The 20816-nt window shown below is 28.2% G+C and overlaps 1 protein-coding gene across 4 annotated transcripts; it reads left to right on the top strand.

Moving 5' to 3' along the window:
- The first annotated feature begins 624 nt into the window (after window positions 1-624).
- On the top strand, window positions 625-19487 carry LOC122519855 (acyl-CoA Delta-9 desaturase-like). Of its 4 annotated transcripts, none has more exons than XM_043639609.1 (6): window positions 625-1095; window positions 16327-16560; window positions 17072-17202; window positions 17567-17772; window positions 17886-18071; window positions 18395-19487. In XM_043639609.1, exons 2-6 carry the CDS (start codon window positions 16344-16346, stop codon window positions 18726-18728), a joined length of 1074 nt encoding a protein of 357 aa, XP_043495544.1. In that variant the 5' UTR covers window positions 625-1095; window positions 16327-16343; the 3' UTR covers window positions 18729-19487. The 4 variants fall into 4 exon arrangements, with proteins under 4 accessions (XP_043495544.1, XP_043495546.1, XP_043495545.1 ...); XM_043639611.1 differs by lacking the exon at window positions 625-1095 and adding an exon at window positions 10157-10253; XM_043639610.1 differs by lacking the exon at window positions 625-1095 and adding an exon at window positions 14683-14817.
- Window positions 19488-20816: the final 1329 nt, after the last annotated feature.

Below are 20816 nucleotides of genomic sequence, written 5' to 3'. Positions count from 1 at the left end.
AAATGCTGTATCTTATTATGTAAGAAAATCGTAAGACATTCGATCGGCCAAAATAAAAATGAGTAAGTTCTTTTTCTTATATGTATTATCTACACGGATAACTAGTACTTATGTACTTATGTTCATTTGCTTATATAAAAAAATTAAAAAAAAATATGATTTTCTGGGAAACTTAATTCTCTAATAATAAGTGTCTTAATTAAATAAAGCATATATTCTAAGCATTGTATTCAAATGTCTTCTAATTTTCTAAATGTCTTCAAATTTGCATTCTTCTATTGTTTAACAATACGTAGTTTTTTTTCTATTTTCGTTTGCGAAAAATGTGCTTTTTTCTCTTCATCGGATAAAATTTTTGTCAAACTGTAATAAAATTTTTCTTTAATTTTTTGAACTTATCGTTAATTTAAATTTAAATTAATTTAAAAAAATGTTTGTATTGTTAATTTTGTTTACTACTTATTATTAACTTAAACTTAATTAAAACTTAAACTTATACATATTGTTAATTTATAAATTAAAAACTAATTATACAGAAAACTTTTTATTTTTTATTTTTTTCAAATATCACGAGATGGAGTTGCGCGCGGCGATCGCAGCGCCACACCGGTCAACGAGTTATATTTAACCGTTGCCGCGTGTAGACAGCATCTCAGTTTCTACGGCGTTGTTGCATCGTATCTTTGCATTCATTGACGTCGAACGAGACCGAATAAGTGAGAGCGAGAACGAGAGAAAGAAAGGAGAAAGAAAAAGTTAGACAGAGAACCTGTACAACAGGACATCATTGTCGTCAACTACTACTACCTCCTTAAACTTTACACTTATCGAGTAAAACTTGAAAAGCAGAGAAAAGACAGAGGAAAGAAACCTATTTCAGACGAAACAAACAAGCAAAAACCGACCACCACCACACGCATGAACCTTTTCTCTTCGTGCGTGACTTCTAACTGAAAGAGAGAGAAAATAAAGGAAAGACAAACCGCGGCTCGTTGATAAAAAAAAACCCCAGAAAAAAGAAAAAGAATAAATTAAATTCGTACACCGTTTACGGTTACCGGAAGGCGGACTATAAGGCAGAAAGGAACCTACCAGGTGAGTCTATTTTAAATTAATCAAATCCAAACTATCTCTCTCTCTCTAGTATTATATTTTTATTCTTACACTAAAATGTTTCTTCTTCTTACATTACGCGAATATATTTATTCACGCCGTGAATATTGTCACGTATCATCCATCACTATCTTCGTCCTTCCAAATTCACATCCTTTTTGACATATCTATCGTCTCCTGTTTCCAATCTGTCTCTATCTCTTTCTGTTTTGATATTAATCAGTTCGATCCCATTTCGCCGGTAGAAATTTACGATTTCAACGTGATCAAAAAGGTGGTCAGTTGTTTTTTGCTACTGCTGTTTCGGGAGAAGGAAAATGAATAAAATATTCAAATCATACTAACAGAGATTCCCTAACCTACCTACCTACCTACCTAACCCCCCCTTCCTCTTCCCACTACCCTCTACCCTCTCACGCTTATCGTTAAATTTCGCGATCAATCTGCACTTCCTCTCTTTGTCTCTTCCCCCCTTCTCTCCTTATTCTGATGCTTGCCAATCCTGGCAATTATCATCGATGGGGTTCGGTCGTTTAACCTGCCGATGAAATCGAGGATGTGATGGGACGAAAAAAGGGGAAGAAAAAGAGAAAGAGAGAGAGGGACAGAGGGACAGTTATAAGGTGACGGGCAGGGGCAAGGAGAGAAGGGGGAGGGCTGGTTAAACCAGGGAGAAATACTTCTAATAAGTACGTTATAGTAAAAAAAAAAAAAATAATAATAACAGACAAAAAACCGGGCAAACTAGGAACACGATCGAAGGACAAACGTGCAGTACTGGCACGTATATTATTCGCTTAGGGTATGTATATATATGTATTATATTAACTAAACACACCAGGAGACGCGCGCGCGCATATATCATACACATATACATATATATACATATATATCACTCTTCTTGTTCCTATTGTAATATAATGGTCAGAATACAAATAGCGATTATGTGTACGTAGAGGTTACGTGGCCAAGTTATATGGTGGCCGACAAGCAATGTATTATACATTATTATATTTATGTATATATATATATATATATAAATATAACGTAAACGGATATACTGTGTGTCAATTGGATGTATTTAGCGTATTTCTTTTTTTCTTTTATTTATAAATGAAATGATTTATAATACAATCTATGTAATTGGAGTATTGTATTTTTTGTTTTCTTTTTAATATCAATAACCAATAAGGTAAATCAATTGAAGCCAGTAGATTTTAGAATGTACCAATTAAAATGTATTTATACCACAAATTAAGTAAACATTAAGAAAAAAACGTAATTTTCTTCGAAATCTAATATGAAAAGACATTTTACGAATTTCGGAACCTTTTAATATTTCAGGGCCCTACGGGACCGCTTAATCTTCCATTTATTGTTTTCTATTATGTTTTATAGAATACGTATATTGGAATTTTTAATGTAAAAAATAGTATTTCGGTTTTTAAAATAATTAAATTTAGCAATTTTATTTAGTAATTTTTTTTAATAAGATATCAATTTTGATTTTCAATAAGAAATAATTATTCGGGTTGTTTACGTAGATATCAAAATCCAGAATATTGTTATAAAATTTGTATATTACAATACAACATTATCATAGGACAAATACATACGTATGTTATACGTTTTTGGTTTTACTAATCAAATTGAAGGACTATTGTGCAGAGTCATTTCTCGAAATGATAATACGACAATTAAAGAAAGGATTGACTATTATATTTCAAATTTTACTTATCTTCGTAAAATTAATTTACCATTTACACTTTTGTAATTAATCATGAGAAATGAAAATAACATTTTAATCCTTTTTAATTAAAAATAGATTAAGTTTACGAAAGTATGTTGAAAAGTTTCGATTTTCTTAATTAAATAAAATTATTAAACGGTACCTATCGAAATATCGGAGACGTTTTTTTTATTGTCACCGGTTCTTACGTCTTATCTGGTACCTTAAAAAAATACTGACAAACTTAGATTAAAAACTGATATATTTTTTTGTAATAATATTGGATAGGTGTAAGGTGTTTCGTAGAAAAGCGGCTCGAAGGGACTCCCATAAAAAGGGAGGGTGAAAAAACATATATATATGTGTTCAAATTTTATTATAAAAATCATTAAGTTCTTCGAATAAGAAAACATTTGTTTTTTCATAATTAATGCAAATTCAATCGGGTTTCTTTTTGCTACTGATTAACTTCTTGACATTTTCACGATATTATTATAAACGTAATAACCAATCGATGATCGATATATAATATTCTAATAATGAATTCCATTTCTTTCGATAAATCAAATTAAAAAAAATAAAACAATAACAATGCAGTATTTGGGAATAGAATAATAAAACAGATGTATAAAATATATATACATATGTTCTTTTTTGTAATTATTATTAAAATATTCAATTGATGGTATTCTTTATACAATGGATCTTTGAAAACTAACATCTAAAATTATAATTATTGTAAAATTTGTTTAAAATAACATCTGTTTATATGCTTAATGTTCATAAGATATGGAATACATTAGCATTGATATTTCGTAAGTGAAACAGTGAAAATAGGTCTGGGATGGTGAAATAGATCTTTTGAATCATCGTGATTATAATAAAATTGAACTTATACTTATTTAATTATTCTAAACATTTACAATTCACTTATACGAAAATGTAAATTATTTCATTCTGTGTTAATATAACAACAAATGCAAATATAAAGTTGAAAGGTTTATAGACTAACATTGAAAGAATTTCTTCTTTGATCAAATCAACTTTTAATGAACAAAAAATATATGGAATAAATATTTCTTTATATATTTTTATATATATATATATATATATCGAGGTTTAAGAATCAAACTCTGGCAATATACTATTTTAAATCGTAAATAGTAAATAACTATTTTATTTTACATTTTTGAAAATAAAATATTCTATTTATTATAAAAAATGTAATTAGCAAGTAGTGTTAAAGTATTTTATTTAATACTTAACAACAAAAAATCTCTTTTATTCACTAGACTTTCATTTCTTATTTGAAATATATGTTATTTCCATGATAAATATTACTCAGCTCATGTTGAAAACTTTTCAACCCACCTTTGATATTTTATTATTAAAAAAACAAGAAAAAAGAATGTAGTATTAAAACTAAAATATAGAGAAAAAATATTTAAATGTTTATTTTTATTATCACGTTACAGTATACAGAAGGTTAATGCTATCTACTGATACATTTCCACATGAATAAGTGCACTAACTACATGGTTACGTCGAATAATTATTGTTGCTATATGCATTTATTAAAATCATCGTACATACCAATATGATTAAAATGATTCGATGTATTTAAAATTGTGGTAGTAGTGATAATACGGTTTAGCTTTTAACATTACAACTTTAACTTTTGTCATTACATATATATATTAGACTGTGCCAAATAAATCGACTATTTTTTTTTTTCGGTCCCATATCAAAATTTCGTTGAGAGTGACGAAAAAAAAATTGTGTCAAAATTTGAGCCCTCTATCTTCATTTTTCAGTTAGCGCTCGCTAAAATAAGAATTTTCGCCAAAAAAAGTTTTTTTTCACTTATTTTTTGGTTATAGACAATTCAATATACCAAATATAAAAAAACCCTTGGTATGGTTTTGTAGGAAATTAAATTCTCTACAAAGATGATTTTTTATCGAACTTAAAAAGTCAACAGCTTTTTTTTTATAGCTGATTAAATTACATTTCGTTCTATAATTTTCATTTTTAATTATTGATGAACACTTATTAAACTTCTTCCTAACGAAAAGAACATACTAATGCAATTTTTCTAGGAATATTTATGATCTAAAAAAATAGTTTTTATGCCGTAATGAATGTAAATACTGTTGAGTAATTTATATTCTTTACTTTTAAAATAATGAATTACATGTCAATTCTATTTTTTTTTGTTTTTCACCTTATTGATTCAAAATTCGGTGAAATTTTTCTGTTTACAGTGAGAATTGAACAAACCAATGATTGTATAAAAAATCATTAGTATTTTAATAAAAATAGAAAATTACTAAAAACGAAATATCTTAAAAAATTTTAATAAATTAAAAAAATGATATGCTAATCTTTATTATTGTCTTTATTCATATGTTTTACTAGTTTTAAAGAGCTTACATTTTTTAAATAAACATTAATATAATTATGATAGACACACTTTTAATCTTGTTATATATAAATGAAACTAATAAGATCTTTACTTGAATTATTTTAAAATCAGTTATGAGATTCGAGTAAACATATTACTCACATAAATTTCGTTTGTTACAATTGGGATATTTTTAGCGATGCTCAGCAACAACTTGTAATAAAAACTGTTTTTGTTCTTCATCACAAGTGAGACTATCATTATATTTATCAATTAACGCTACAGCTCTTTCGGCAATATCATTTACAACTTTTATCGATCGAACAATTTTTAAAGATGCCTTGTACTCGTCATCGAATTCCCATTGATCTACAGGTAAATCAAGAAAACTTGTAGATAAACCGAACTTCTCGAATAAAACCATCGACTTTTGAGTAACAAAATCACTTATATCTTTTGAGCCGAATGATTTTAAATCTTCTTGTTTCAAACATAACTTTCTCGTATTTTCTGTTGTACTCTGTCGATTTTTTATTGCTTGAACCATTTTTATCTTGATGGCCGATGGAATTCTTTCATCGAAGAATGATAATGCCACAAGATCTTCGGCCAAGTACCAGAGATGTCTAAGAAATTTAGTTGATGCAGCTTCTTTTTTTAGATTAGCATATCATTTTTTTAATTTATTAAAAGTTTTTAAGATATTTCGTTTTTAGTAATTTTCTATTTCTATTAAAATACTAATGATTTTTTATACAATCATTGGTTTGTTCAATTCTCACTGTAAACAGAAAAATTTCACCAAATTTTGAATCAATAAGGTGAAAAACAAAAAAAAATAGAATTGACATGTAATTCATTATTTTAAAAGTAAAGAATATAAATTACTCAACAGTATTTACATTCATTACGGCATAAAAACTATTTTTTTAGATCATAAATATTCCTAGAAAAATTGCATTAGTATGTTCTTTTCGTTAGGAAGAAGTTTAATAAGTGTTCATCAATAATTAAAAATGAAAATTATAGAACGAAATGTAATTTAATCAGCTATAAAAAAAAAGCTGTTGACTTTTTAAGTTCGATAAAAAATCATCTTTGTAGAGAATTTAATTTCCTACAAAACCATACCAAGGGTTTTTTTATATTTGGTATATTGAATTGTCTATAACCAAAAAATAAGTGAAAAAAAACTTTTTTTGGCGAAAATTCTTATTTTAGCGAGCGCTAACTGAAAAATGAAGATAGAGGGCTCAAATTTTGACACAATTTTTTTTTCGTCACTCTCAACGAAATTTTGATATGGGACCGAAAAAAAAAAAAATAGTCGATTTATTTGGCACAGTCTAATATATATATATATAAATTCGTATTTATGTGCATAACTTTTGTTTTTTTCCTTTGATTTAATTAATTAATTAACAAGATATTTTTTTCTATTTAAAATTTCCATAAATGTTATTTATTTTCCGGGTGCCTCGCTTTTTCATTAAGCTTAGAGTTTTGAAAAATGTAGAAACGGGACTGATATATTATATAGTATATTATTATATGCCAGTATCTTAAATTTCATCCAGATAAATTATTATTTCGAAAACGAATTGTTATTTTTTTTGTTCTTTTCTTCCTTAATTCTTTATTCATAATTAGATAAAAAATATGTACTTTATGAACAAACAAACAAATTCGAAAGACTATTGCATATTTATGAATTTTTTTTACTTGCTTTTTTTTTCCTTTTGTAACGGATTTCAAAGTTCATCCTACTTTCATTTTATAGCCCACTTTCAAATAGATGTGCGAGCATAATAATAGTAATAATCGGCCAAGAATGATTGTATAATACGCTTTTATGTTTTAAGCGATAGATTACAAAAAATTTTTAAGCCTATTTTCCTGTCACCGGTAAAATTTTTACTTCTTTTAAAATTATCGTTCAAATTTCACGAGTTTAACTTATAGAATTTTAACATGTTTACCGTGTTCGTACTAGCATAAAACTAATTCCGATGTTTAAGAATTGTATTATGAATTCGATTGTACCTTTTATATACGTATATATATATATTTTTTTTTTTTCATATTTTTATTTTTTATAAAAAATATTTTTAATACACGTTTAGTGAACTACGTGTGTAAACTTTTAGATATTCCTTCAAATTTTAATTAATGTAAAACAGAATTTTTCCTTTCGATAGATATGCTTAATCTATATATTTATGCATCTAGATAAAAAAAAAATAGAAAGAAATATCACAGTATTACTTATTGTTAGCAAGTGTCAGGCATTTTATGTCAACGTTCTTGAACAAAAATAACGATTCATTGCTATTTATATAAATAAAACGCGCGTTAACGCGTTATATTTATATTATATATAAATAAAATATTTTTATATAACGCCTTAACGTTGTAATAATTTCTAGTGTCGTCAGAGGCGAAAGTTATTTGCAAATAACTTCCGGGGTAACTGTAGAAGAGAAAATAACTTTATTGTATTATAATAGAACAATAAAGGAAAAATTACGTCAATTATTTTATTTCATATTTATTATGTTTGAAATAAATTTCTTTAATAATTGTGCCGAAATAATTATTATAACAGTTGACCATACCAAAAAATAAAACCAAATATTGATTTTAGGATTGATTTTATTTTACTATTTATATTTAACTTTAATTTTGTTCTTTTTTTTTTTCTTTTCTTTTTTTTTTTATTCCTCTTGTAATCGTGCAAAAGAAGAAGGTGTGAAATACGAAACTAAAATAAAAGGTTTTTTTCCATGTGTTACTTATCGATCGGAAATGTTTTCTTCGTAATGTGATGTCCTTCGTAAAGTTTTGTCAGTTCCCCGACAAAAGGTTTTCATTAGTTGGAGCAGTATCGTAAGTCATAAAATAAGAAAAAAAAAAGCAACAGAGTAAACATACTAATTTATTACGAATACTAAAATCACATAATTCTATTCTTAATGACATAATACTACAATATTATTAACCATTTCAACTTAATACACATAAATATTTTATTGTTGTTGCAGTACCTAAACAAATATATTTTTACCAATATTCTAATAAAACTTTCGTTATCTACTTAACGTCATAAAAGTCAATTTTCAATAATAAACCAATCCAAGAAAAAGCATGTACTTGTGCATATAGTTGATTAAAAAGATACATCGTTGTGGTATTAATAAAACAAAACAAAATACAAGAAATTTTTTATTGTTTATTCGTTTGCATCTGAAAATGGAATAATTTATGTGTTGTATCTTATCATCAATGCCGCTCATAAAATACAAAAAAGTAAAAGTATTCAACAGTCCAAGATTTGACCCCGGGTAACTATTCAGATATTAACTTTTTTTTGTCGCTAACTCTTCACTGACATTCATAATTAAAATTAAATATAAAAAAAAGAACAATTGAATAATATAACGAATAAATAATTATAATTAATACGTTTGGTCACATAAGATTACACATATGTATGCAATGTATGTGTGTGCAATGTATTATATTGTATTGTGATGTAAATATCTTAAATATCTATTATGTTTTTACATGCATCTCATTAAATATTTCATATATGTTATTTATAACATATAAAAAAAGTTATACGTAAATAATCAGTACAATGCGAAGGATTAAACGGGTTTTTTAGTCACGGTGTATTGTCATGGACGCGTGATACATGTGTGTGCGCACATCCACGCGATATTCACGTGGTAATGTGACTCGTGCGCGCGCGCGCGCCCGCGCATATGTGGCTGGCTGGTGAATTTACGAGGATACGTTCTTCGTATCGATTAAATCCATGACTATTCTCTCTCTTTCTATTTTTCTATGGTTATTGCACTATAGACAATAATGACGATGAAAACCGATTCTTCATTCGTCCGTCAGGATTGTTTTAAAATTCCATTCGAATGTACTGATGAAAAGAGTTTTCAATAATATTTATTTTCTACGCAAATGAATATATTCATAAATCAAAAGTGTACATTGTTAATTAGTTAAATAATATATAAGTATTCATTATTTACAAACGCTCTAAACGGGTATATAAATCTTTAAAACTCAAAGTTTAAATTCCTGTAAAGATAAAAAAATGATCATTGATCATACGAACGAAAAATATGCGCGCGGATATCAAGTATGGCGTGATCATGATCTTCCTAGAATAATTTTATACTCCTTATACAAGTTATTTGCAAATGTTGCATCATTTTTGTAACCTACAGATAACCACCACGTATATATGCAGCAGCACACACGTGTATCGCGTGTGATACGTGCACCGAATACGAAAAAGAATCCTAATTGTAAGTTAAGCAAAAATAAAGAACGAAAAGAAAATTGAGGAATTACATTTCATGATAGGAAAAATAAATTAAAAAGAAAAGTAATTTTGAATTTTGTTATAAAGCGTTCTTTTTTTTTTTTTTTAAACTCTCAACTCTTCGAAACGTTTAATTTGAAGTGTTCATAAATATCATCAAACGTCTAGAGTAAGCAATAAAAGTAACGACGAGTCCTATAATAAAGAAGAATAAGAAAAGAAAAGAAAAAGAAGCAAATAAGCAATCTAAAAAGGAACCGATCAATTTATGTCCAATCTTTTTGGTTGGTAACAACGTTAGAGTAGTACAGTTAAAAAATAAGTTCGAAGCCCGCGTTCCCATCGTTTGCCACGTGCGCTTTGGTAAATTGAGTAATGCGCATGCGTGAACCGTGCACGCCATATTTCCCTCTCTCTCTCTGTCTATCTCTTTCTTCCTTCCTTCCTTCCTTTCTTTCTTTCTTTCTTTCTTTCTTTCTTTTTCATTGTGGTACGTGTTCCCCCACCACTCGAATACTTATATCGCGCCATACCTAGGAACGTTAGAATCGGAACGCAGCAGACTCTCGTGTGATGTCTCGTCTGTTGCTCTTTCTGCTTTCCCATTCGTTACAACGAGTGGCGAGAGTTGCAGGAAGCCACGCGATTGGTTCGCGCCACCTCGGGTGAGACCATCGTGTTCTCCTAACCGTATCTTATACTACTACTTACTATTATCATCTTTTATCGGTTCTTTTTAAATCCATCAACGTGTACTTTCTTTTCTTATTGTTTTTTTTATTTTTTCTTTTTATTTTTTTTTATAGTTATTAGTTATCTGTCACTTAGGTTAAAATCAATCTTTACTTATATTATTTATTTGTACGTGTATATACATTTTTTTATTAGATATTTTATCGGATTGATCGATGGTCACGTCGATCAATATTTTTAAATTTTTTATTACATATTCGTTTTGTTTTTCTCTTGCTCTCTCTCTCTCTCTCTCTCTTTCTTCGCGTCAATCACGGTTTCTTTATTAACGTCTACGGTTAATGTTAATCAAATTCATATTCTAGATTTGTTGTTACATAATTCTGTGTTTAATAATAGACAAGGACTTAAAATATATGTGTATATATATATACATATTATTTATTCAAAGCTCTCTGTTGAATATTGCATTATGAGAATATAATTTTCTTTTTTTTTTAATAAGTTCCAAAATAATTATTTTTCAAAACGTTTAATAAATTTATTATTTACTTCGTATTTCCATAGAATTGTTTATATTTTTTATTTCACTTCAAAGGAGTTTATTTTTTCTTCTTTTTAATCTAATAATAACTATTTGTCTCTCTGTCTCCTAATAATTTTGTTGTCATTTCTTAAAATGAGATTGTAATAAGGCAATCGAAACAAATTGAAAAATGACCAACGTTAATATCTTCCTCCGTTTGTTATTTGAACTTATTAGTATTTCTTGGTAATATTATTTTGAAATTATATTTATGAAATTTAAAAGTCAAGATTATTATTATGATCTTACGCTCAATTCGTTGAAATGAATCATTACGAATATTGCTGTCATTCAATTATCATGAACTTTTCGAAAGAGTTATGTATATGTATATATGTATACGTAACGCGTGTGTGTGTGTGTATGTAACAGATGAGTTATAGCACATATACATATATACTGTTTGCAATTTCTCTTTTAAACGAGTACTCAGTTCGAAGCCATTCTTCGTCATTTCCCGAAGAAGATTGTCAAGTTGTATATTCATTGACATCAAGATTATTAGAGTAGAATGGAATAATAGTGAACGTCATCTTTCGAAGAAACGTTTCTTCACCTCTCGTGAAGGTGAACATACGGATTAAGATTAAAATGAATTATCATTAGTTCTTAAATTTCATTCGTTGAATTTGCATTAAAAGAAAAAAAGTAGAAAAAAAAATATTTATTATATAATAAATAATATTATAATAATAATATATGAATATAATTATATATAATTAATTTGAATTAAAAATAATATTTATTTTTGGACGCGTGATAAACAATTAATTTATTATAATTAATATTATTATAATATTAATAAATTCTAAATATGACGAACACAAAAAATCTGTCGAAATTATTAATTAAACGTACACAAGTAGATAACCAAAACCTGCATTGTCATTATACGTGTGAAATTATTTCTAAGAAAATAATTCCTCCAATCGATAATATATATAAATAATACAACTGTTCAAATTTGATCGTTAATTAAAAGTTCGATTGCAGTATTATATACTACAATAACCAACGTGTTCCAGTTGTCTTGTTACATAACTAGCACGTTGCAAGGTCCATAGATAACCTTGTCATTGACATTCTCTTTCTCTCTCACACACACATTCACACGTATGCACACACACTAACTCAGTCAGTCAATCATTCTTTCTCCCATACTCTCTTACTCTGCTCAGCGTCTTATATTTTTGTTTCCATCTTACGAACGTTTGCCAAGTATAATCGTACAATCATCAATGCAGCAATTTTACAAATCCTTGACCTTGCTTGTCATTTCCACTTTAATCGTAAATAACATTAAATATTTACATAAAACATACAGTCTTGATTGACTTTTTATACGGAACCGTACGTTAATCCCTCTACCCCACCCTTTCTCAATTCTTCCTCACGTGATCTTTGATTTTAAACGATTGAATTTCAAATAAAGATATTGGCGAGATAAAACAACATACGATTATACAAAATAATAATAATCATCAAAAATACCAATCAACAAAACAAATATACCAATAACAAATTGTTTTCGCGTGTGAGAACATTTTTTTATATTCTTTAATATAATTATTATTCATAGGGGAGATGAGATGCTACGTCAAAATATTAATGTAACATTATTTGCAATATAATATTTAATAGAAATAAAAATAGAACATTTTTAGTCGTTTTAACGAACAACGAACTACATTTATAATTAATTTGAAAAAAAATAGAAGAAGAAAAATAATATACGTATATATATATATATATGTTATCGATCGAGTAACATAGAGAATATACGAGATGTAATACGATAGTTACGTTGAAAGAAAAAAAATTAAGGAGCAGGTGGAGGAAGGGAAAAAGAATAAAAAAAATAAATCGCTCATGAGAACGTCAAAGAAAAGAACTCGGTTCGATAAACAAGGACAAAGAAGTAAGCATAGAGAGAGAGAGAGAGAAAGAGTCAGCTGATCGTCCAAGAGAACTTTCGAAAGTGACACTGGTTAGGTTCACCCTCTGGAAAAAAGGGTTGAGAAGGGTGAGAAGACTATTCAATGACGTCGAGTCTGCGCCTAGACGTCTCGTTATTATTATTCTGACGAGATATCACCATATACACCATACTTACAGGGTGGTCCGAAATTTTATGATACAAATAGGAGAGGGAGTAGGGGGGGGCACCGAATTCGTATATTTAAAAAAAAAAAAAAATAATCCAAAGAATATAACAATAAATCTCGTTAGATGATTGTTACGGTTTTCAAATAAATTATCAATGAAAAGTATCCAATCCCATGACATTAACTGACGAATAACATAGTTTCGTTATAAGAAAATATTTCTATATCTATTTTTAAATAGGACATACAGGAATGTCAAGCCATGTTTACGCTATTAGAATATTAACTATCATGTTCCTTATTATAATAGAGTAAACCGATAGATAACTATGAATACAAAGATTATGATTTCCAAGTTTATTAGTTTCATTTTTACTATTTATATATTCACTGCGTTAGCCTTGCGTGCCTTAGTTTCAATTCTATTAGCAGTAAAGCATTGGTAACAATTAACTGTATTTTGTTGAAAAATAGATGTAGCCAAGGTTCCCGTAGTAAAATCAATAATTATTTAAGTGGGCGATATTATACTGACTAATTTTTATAAATAACATGTTTTTATCTCTAAAAACAAAAATCACACCACCATCGCACCCACGCAGTTTTGAGTTATCCTCGATTTCTATTTAATTTTTTTTCAACGATAATGGAATCTTTCCTGACTCGTTTGAATCATAAATTACGGACCACCCTGTACATTTAAAGTGTAGTCGTTATTTGATTTTTCAAAGAATTTTAATGAATAACATCATCCCCCTTCGATTCAGTTAGAAATAAATGAAAAGAAATCGCCTTAAAAATTTTAGCCCTTTCTCTAAAAACTTTGAAAATAATCTTAAAATTCAACTTATTCCTCTGGGATTGTTTTATTTAATTAAACGTGTCGAAAGTGACTAAAACATTCTTGAATAATAAAAAGAAACAAAAGAAAATATTAATTATTTTCACGATAGTGATGATCTCTGATCATAATACGAAAACTTAAACGTATATATTAATATTAATATTTATAAATTTACTATATTAAATAAATGAAATCTATTAACGTTTAATAAAAAAGCAGTTGTCGATGCTTCGAACTCTTTTTTTTTTTTTCTATTTTAATCTCGATTCCAAAAGTTAATTACTCTAAAAAAAATAAAATAAAATCAATAAATCTCAATAAAAAAATTATCATGACGCTCGAGAAAAAAGGAGGAGGTCATCAATAACGATGAATATTATATTATTCAGAGAGTAAAAATATTACAATTATTTATTATTTTTTTTTTTTGTAAATATTTTTCTTTTCAAAAAACTGACATAGCTTTTAAATAGATTTAATAAATTTTAAAAACAAAAATGTTCAAAATGCATAACATTTCTATAAACAAAAAACAAAATATTTTTATATAATCGCAGATCCTTGTAAATCCTATGCATATGGATATTTCTCTTTTTTTTTTTTTTTTTTTTTTTCTTTAAATTATTTCTAACAAATGGATTTCACATCGTGTTTTCGATTTCGATATACAGACGAAATTTTTCGATTTCGATCGATATGTACTCTAACTACGTGAATAATATAATTTGATCACATCCCTCTCTTTCTCTCTCACTCACTCACTCACTCATGTTTGGTGGAAAGACAGAAAAGGGGGGGAAGAAGGGGTAGGTGTGGAGTTGGGGGGCGTTGGAATCATAGATGTGCGCAAACTCCTGGCATTTTAGCAGAGTGGGTCGGCAGGATCATCGAGTAGAAATCGCGTGGTAACACAGAAAGGGTTGTTTTTCGTTCGTCCACCCTTACAATTCGTAAACGTGAGGTGGTGGTACCTTCTGGAATATTTGCCAGTTTATTACGAGGTACTTCGTCATAGTTATCGCCATAATATGTAAACTTTATAAAGTTCCTTGAAACAGGAAGAATGAAAGGAATAGAAAGGGAAGAAACCTAATTTACGAGGAAACAGATTTAATGATAAAGAAAGAAACGATACGACACATATACTTTTGGTGAATTCTTAATGATTTTCAAAGTATTACAAAATTATAAAACGCGGAGGGGTGTGTGTGTGTGTGTGTGTGTGTGTGTGTGTTTTTCTTTGTTGTGCAAGATACGAAACAATACTACTCTGATGTCTTTTTTTTTTTTTAATTTTGATGCTAATCAAATTTGTTGTCTCCGATGTGTGTCAATTATCAACAATTACGATCAACGTCGTAACATTCTTCTGTTTTCTATCCATACTTTTCTTCCCTCTCCCCTGTTCCCCCTTCTCCCTCCCATTAATGTTTTTAAACGATTTATTTCATTTCTAAGATCGTTTTAAAATTAATTATAATTTGCGAGATTATTAATTGAATTCCGTGGTGTATCCTTAATTTTCATCGATTGTCGGTAAAAAAAAGAAGAAGAAAGAAGATAATGACGAATCGAAAGTGACAGGAACCTATCGTGAATTATTGTTTAAAAAATATTAGCACAACTTTCAATAAGAATATCACCCAAGAAATTACCCCCCTTCAGACCCCCCTCCTCACCAACCATCCAAGTCTTTCAAAATTTTGTATTGTTTGTGGTTAGCTTCTTTTTGATTTTTTTTGGGGGGTGTGGGGAGGGGGATCAATAACATTTGAAGCTTTCTATCTTTCTTACTTTTTCTTTTTTCGTGTCATTTTTCTTTCATTTTTCCTACGAATGCAACAGGCTAACGAGTAAGAGATAACTTAATGACACGTTTTTAAATCGAAAGTGTATGTGCATTATACACACTTGGTGGTGGGGGACACGTGATACGCGTAAAAACTTCTTCTTGCATTTTAACATAATGTATTCTAATATAAAATAAATGTTGTGTTCATATCTTTAAATGCATATATACGTGTATTCAAATATATGTTTCCTGAACACTTTGTAACTAATTATTATATTTAGCAATTCTATAATCTTCAATGATTATCTTAAATTATTTTAACTTTACTTCAGTTTAAAACTGAAAATTAACTAATTCGTAAAAATATTCTTTGAAACATTGTATATGCATATGTATATGTACGCGTAAAAATTATAAACTAAAATATGTAATTATTTTTTTGTAAAGCACACACATCGTTCCAGTTACGTATTAATAATATATAATAAAATCTAAACGAGGTTAAATGAAAATTAGCATGAGATTTTATTTTTCAATAATTGTCGAATACTCGATGAATGAATAATAAATTTTTGCTAAACCTAATTATTGTAATTAATTAATTAATAATTCTCTTTATATTATATTAACTTGAATTTTTTTCTTTTTCTTTTCTCGTCAATCTTATACACAATATAATTTTTTTGAAATATATAATTATTTGTTTGTTTCATATTAGGAATAATAAATTCAATTATGGCGCCGAATATTACGAGCAACCCAACAACTGGGGTTTTATTCGAAGGAGAAAAATTGGACGATCAGCCAGTGGTTGATTTGCCTAAGGAAAAAGAAAAATATAGGAGACGTATAGTTTGGAGAAATGTCACAATATTTGCCGGTCTTCACATTGGTGCTCTTTATGGGTTCTATCTCATATTCACATCCGCCAAATTATTGACCACGCTTTTTGGTAAGTATAAGCAAATTTTAATAACTAACAATAATTATTTTGACAAATTTTATTATCCATTAAAGTATACGTTAAAAATTCTCGTGTATTATTTGTATATCGCAGTATTCTTTTATCCGATTAATTTCATTTATTAATAATAATTATTTATCCCATTTGTGCATATGATGATTCCAACGACCGCGTTGATTCGTTTATTAATTGATTACTATTTAATTATTTATTATTAATTATATTAGTTTTTTTTAAAGGATAATATTATTCTCATTTTTTGTTAGCTAATGTTGTTTTCTTTTTAATCGATTAAAAATTCCGATTGTGCGTAATAAAAATGAATATATTATAGTTTTAACAAATAATCACTTGTCTCTCTCTCTCTCTCTCTCTCTCTCTCTTTCTCTCTCCTTTATAAGAATTTTTTTTACGATTATGCAAAAATATTTCAACATGTTATAAAATTTCAAAATAAAAGTATATATATGCATTTATCAACATATATTTGTTTTTTCAGCAATTCTACTCTACATATGCTCTGGAATTGGTATTACAGCGGGAGCTCACAGATTATGGGCACATAGATCATATAAAGCAACGTGGCAACTCCGATTAATTCTTATGATATTCAACACTATAGCCTTCCAAGTAAGTTACAGAGAAATATTATTTTTTTTAAATATTCTTTGATAAATTATTATTTAAAAAAAAACACACACACACACACATACACAAAAAGAGTAATATTTGGTACAAATTATATATACTTATCATCGCGAAGTAATCCCCCTAAGATATCCTATTATCACAAATAAATAATTAATTAATACATGTAATAAAATGAGATTTATTTCTACACGTATTTCATATCTTTCGTCTGCTATCAGTCTACGGCGATATCATATAGAGAAATATATTTAAAACAACAACAAATAAAATATCTTTTCAATCGTATTTAACGTATCAAAGTGATTAAAAAATTAATCTTTGTTTTTGTTTGTTTGTGCATCAGGATGCGGCTATCGATTGGGCAAGAGACCACAGAGTTCACCATAAATTCAGCGAAACTGATGCCGATCCACATAACGCGAAAAGAGGTTTCTTCTTTTCTCACATCGGTTGGTTACTTCTCAGGAAACATCCGGACGTTAAGAAAAAAGGCCAAGGAATTGATTTGAGCGATCTTAAGAGCGATCCCATCGTTGCATTTCAAAAGAAGTACATATATACAACCTTGTTATATTATTTTTTACATACATTTCTACAGAAATACGAGAATAATACATTTAAACGAATACGGTTATTATTAACAATGGATTTTAATGTTTCAGATATTACTTCGTATTGATGCCTACGTTGTGTTTTGTCCTGCCAAGTTTAATACCGATGTACTTGTGGAACGAATCTTTCCTCAACTCTTATTTCATTCCTGTTGTATTTCGTTACGTCTTCACTTTAAACATGACGTGGCTGGTTAACTCTGCTGCTCATCTTTTCGGAAATAAACCTTACGACAAGTTAGTTACAATTCTTAGCATTATTAAACGTGTCGAGTTTAGGAGAGCTAAACAAATATACACGTGATTGGGACGTGATCAATATATAGGAACGTATTAAATACTATTGTATTACATGAAAATATCAATCGCCAACCAATAGCAAAGAGTTTCATCATGAATCTATCACGCAAAGTTTAGTTTAGTCTCCTTGCTTAAAAACATTGAACATAAGATTATATACCCATGGATTTAACATTAATTGTGATTGAATCCAACAAATGTGATTTAAATAATTGTCAACAAATTATTATTATTTTCTTGTTTCTTTTTTTTTTTTTTAGATACATCAATCCGTCGGAAAACAAAGGAGTAGCATTAATGGCAATGGGCGAAGGTTGGCACAATTATCATCACGTATTCCCATGGGATTACAAAACAAGCGAGTTAGGTAATTACAGGCTGAACCTGACGACCGCGTTTATTGATTTCTTTGCGAAAATAGGCTGGGCCTATGACCTAAAAAGTGTCTCGCAAGATATGGTTAAATCGCGGGTACTCAAGAGTGGAGATGGTACACACGATGTTTGGGGTTGGGGTGACAAGGATCAAACGCAAGAAGAAAAACAGCACGCCGTATTCACGTATACTACTGCTTCTTCGACGAAAGATCAATAACTGGGTTTTTTTTCTCTATCTTTCTCTCTATTCGTCCATATATTTGTTTATTTCCTTTTCTTCCGAGAGAATATTCCTCCTCTCACATTTATTTAACACAAAACTAAATAATTCATTATAAGCATGAATTGCTTATTATTATTATTATTTTAATATTATTATTATTAATATTGCTATTATTATTCTTATTATATTTATTATTATTATTATTATTATTATTATTATTGTTCTCTATACAAAAATCTTTGCGTTATTATGATATTCCCCTTTTGTTTTTTTCCTATTATTTTTTTCTTTTTGTTAATATTTTATTTTTCCTTTTTTTCTCTTTTTTTTTTTTTCTTTTTACATACAACATCATTTACGTTCCTTCTTAAATCACGTATGTAAGTCTCGAATGACACGTGACAGATATAGTAATTTTTATTATTAAGTGGGTGGTCTTTGTACCTGTGTATTAAATTGAATTCCAGTAGTGCATGTAATAATTCCCCCCCTTCTCCCCAACGGTAAAAAAAATGTCCGTTTTGTGCAACGAATGTGTCGATTTTGAAGAAATATCTATCCAACGATTCCTCATCCTCCTCCTCCTTTCCTCCTCCTCCCCTTCTTCCTCTTCCTTAAGATTTTGATACGACTATTCTTCCTCAAACTGATATTAATTCTAATAAATATGTCAACGTAAGAACACACGCATGAATCGCTTTGTAATAACATCCAGATAATATTTCACAGATGCCTTTCAAAGTATAAACAAAACATAACGCGCGAAAAAGTCAACATAGTTCTATCCCTTTCTTTCTCTTTCTCTCTCTCTCTCTGGTTTTTTTTCTTTCCTTTTCTTTTCTTGCTTTCATTCTGGGCACTACTTAAATTATGTTTTGTGTTTATCTTCTTGTTAGATAATCAGCGACACTTCGGTTTCCTCGTTTGCTTACTATTATTATTATTATTATTATTATTATTATTATTATTATTATTATTATTATTATTAAGTTTTATATAGGTGAAAGAGAAACAGGAAAGGTGTTTAAATTTAATACATTTATTATTACCTATTTTGAAAAATCGTTTTAATATTATTATTACGGAAAATTCAGTTAAAATGATGAGTGAAATGGAAAAAATATACACTTCTGCAAAGGGTTAAATGTAATTGCAAAAGTTGGTTACACGATAATTTGAATCATTCAAAATGTCATTGTTGATTATGTTTCTCAGTAATGGATAACAATAAAAAATATTTCAACAAAAATAGATGAAATTGCCAAAAAATAAAAATTGATGATATCTTATTAGAGAAACTATAAAGTACGTTTGAACGTACATATGAAAAAAAAAAGTAAGAAAAAAAAAAGGAAAAAGAAACATGGTATATAATAAATGTTAAAATTTATTGACGTCCTATGCACAGAAAACGTGTGTAGTGGGTGTATATATTATTAATCAATAATTTATTTAGTTAAGTTTGTTTATTAAGAGTACTCGGAAAATGATCGAATAAAATGCGGTAACGATGAGAACCGTTTCATTTGTTCGTAATATTTTCAAAATGTGATGTATTGCAAATTCTTCTTTATAAAGAAAAAAGAAAGAAAGAACATTTTATATATTTTTTTTTTCTTAATAATAAATTTTACTCATTTTATTTGGGAGTTGAAATATTGCAACAAAACGAAGAAACATTGGATTATCTTTAAAAAGTAGTCGCATACTTTTTTATTAATTTATCATTAATTTTTGTGTTCCTTGTCTAATGCGTCGTTGTAAAGATTGAATTTTTTTTTGCCACTCATCACGATATTGTGTTTTTATGTTAATACGTTCGAAATATTGGCTTAAAACAAGAAGATACAATAGAATAATATATATGTAAACGTTTCTTATATTTTGAAATTAAAAAAAGAAAAAAATGAAGTTCACTCTATAAAATGGATTCGTTTCACTTCTCTGTGTGATTTTTCTCACTGTTGATACGAAAAAATAAATAAATAAATATAAAAATAAATTCATACAATTTTTGATGAAATTGTTCAAATAGCGATATGCGAGAACGTGGGTAGCAAATGATGAATAAACTATTTTATG

This window comes from Polistes fuscatus, unplaced genomic scaffold (assembly GCF_010416935.1).
Source record: "Polistes fuscatus isolate 324 unplaced genomic scaffold, CU_Pfus_HIC Scaffold3, whole genome shotgun sequence".
In the NCBI taxonomy this organism is placed as follows: Eukaryota; Metazoa; Arthropoda; class Insecta; order Hymenoptera; family Vespidae; genus Polistes; species Polistes fuscatus.
Note: the sequence above shows the minus strand (reverse complement) of the source record. Positions and strands in the feature narration are given on the sequence as shown.